General features: G+C 58.5%; 2 protein-coding genes across 2 annotated transcripts; both read right to left on the bottom strand.

Moving 5' to 3' along the window:
- Positions 1-621, bottom strand: T310_9011 (MYB DNA-binding domain protein; the record flags this gene model as incomplete). Its single annotated transcript, XM_013468406.1, has 1 exon — positions 1-621. A coding segment is annotated over one exon (621 nt), but the record flags the coding sequence as incomplete, so codon positions are not given.
- On the bottom strand, positions 564-2,106 carry T310_9001 (MYB DNA-binding domain protein; the record flags this gene model as incomplete). The annotated part of the gene is made up of 1 exon (XM_013468405.1): positions 564-2,106. A coding segment is annotated over one exon (1,543 nt), but the record flags the coding sequence as incomplete, so codon positions are not given.

Raw genomic sequence — 2,106 nt, 5'->3', positions numbered from 1 at the left:
CCGAGGAGACGGCTGCACATCCTGCGGGGGACGAGAAGGAGCAATTGATGGAGTGGCCGGGCCCGTTACATCCCTTCGCTCTTCTGTGAAATAGCCCATCCGCGGACCTTGAGACATCCGTGGCGGCGGCGGGATACCATGCGGCCGAATAGCACGTGAAGGATCTTCGGCCAGCATCGTACCTGTGGCGAGAGGCGCGCCAGTCGCTTGGGCCAGAGGTGGGTATCTGGGCATGTTCCGATCAGAAGGAGCTTCGGCGGCAGAGCGAATCTGGACAGTCGACGCGGGTGGCGGAGACATTGCGTTGGGCGCGGTGGTCTTGACCTTACGGCCGTCATCCGCGTGATCGACATCGGTATGGGGCGCCAGCGGTCGAGGGGCTACGGCCGAAGGCGTGGCCTCGTAGCGTCTCTTCTGAGTGACGCTGGGCACTGGCAGCGGACCAGTGGGTTCGCCTCGCATCTTCTTCTCTTCGGCAATCCGGACAATCTCCTCGAACTCGGTATTGCCCGAGTCGATCTTACGCTGGAAGTAATTTTTGACCTGGCACGTACGGGTGTGGGTTAGCAGAAAAAAAGTACCGCTACATCGGGGAAATGCAAGGCTAAAAATGGGGAATTTTCAAGGTCCACGTCACACACTGTCGGGACGGGCCGTAACCGAGATCTGCAGGCAGGAAACGAATCAGACGAAACAAAAAAAAATGCGAAATGACGTACCATGATCGGCGTCTTGGTTTTCATGAAATTCGAGATGCCCTCGAAATCCCTGCCAAAGTGCGCCAGCAGCACGGGGAAGTCCCGCACTTCAGGCACAGACCAATAGCTGGTCGGCTGCATCGATCCATAGCCCGTCTCGGGCGCTGCCTTAGTCGTCGCCGGTTCAGGCTCGCCCGCCTCGAACACGTACACGCCTTCCTTACCGCGAGTTCTGGAAGACCTGGATCGGGGCAGCAGCTCTTCCGCATCTCGCTCTGGCTGCTCCTTGATACGGGCCATAGTCTCTACCGCACCGTCCATGGTTCCCGGTTCTTGTTTGGCCATCAGAGGAACGGGTGAAGCAGCGGTCGTCTGTGCATTGAGAGGCTGCTGTGTCGTTGGCTGTGAAACTTGTGGTGGTTGCGCTTGTGCTTGTTGTTCTTGTTCTTGTTGCTGTTGCTGCTGTTGCTGCTGCTGTTGTTGCTGCTGCTGTTGCTGTTGCTGGGCCGCTTTTCCTCTGCGTCCACCACGCGAACCAGTACCTGTCCTGCCGCCCCGTCTGCCAGCAGGCTTCTCCGCTTGGTCGCTATCCTTATTAGCACCATTTCCACGGCGTCCCGAGTCAGCGTCGGTCGAAGAATCGCCAAAGGTAGGCGCAGCAGCGCGTTTGGGACGGCCGGTGTCGGTCACGGGGACGCTTTCCTCTTCGCCTTCGTCGGGACGGATGCCGTTCAGGTCGGCCATGAGGGCGTTGGACTTGGGCCGGGTCGATCGCCTGGTACGTCCCTTGCGCGTCCACCGTTTGTTGAGCTTGGCCTTGTACTTGATCTCCTCCTTGGTCAGGTAGTAGTGGATGATGCACTGCTGGAAGTCGCGTCCCGGGAGCTCCTCGGCAATCTTGCCCCATTTCTTCGGATGTGCCATAAACGCGTCCGTAAAAATCTTGTGTTCTTCCGGAGTAAAGTCATTGGGCGGCGGGTAGAAGCCAAACACCTCATAGGCGTCAGCAGCATCAACGATGTTGTTCGTATCCTTGAAGATGCCTGCTTTCTTCTCATGCGGCTCGAGCATGTCGGGGATGACGGCCTCCCGGTCGAGATCGGGACGTGCCGTGGCTTCCATTCGTTTGCGACGCTCCAACTCCTCCTGCGCCGAGATAGCTGACGCCCGCAGCGCATTCTGGAAATCCAGCTCGCTGTTCCCCTTGAACCGCCGTCCTTCTGTTGCAGGGGTGCTTCCACCAGGAGGAGTCGATGAGCCCGGCGTGTTGGCCTTCTTCTCCTCTTCTTTCTTCTGCTGGTCCATTTCCCATACTGCCAAGCGCCATGGCCGGTAGAAGGAGACGTATTCTTCCCGTAAAAGCTTATTTTTCTGCGCTGCCTCCCGACGTTGCCGGGCAACTTCCTGG

This window comes from Rasamsonia emersonii (genome assembly GCF_000968595.1).
Source record: "Rasamsonia emersonii CBS 393.64 chromosome Unknown ctg1118621760956, whole genome shotgun sequence".
NCBI lineage: Eukaryota > Fungi > Ascomycota > Eurotiomycetes > Eurotiales > Trichocomaceae > Rasamsonia > Rasamsonia emersonii.
This window is presented reverse-complemented; position numbering and strand designations above follow the sequence as displayed.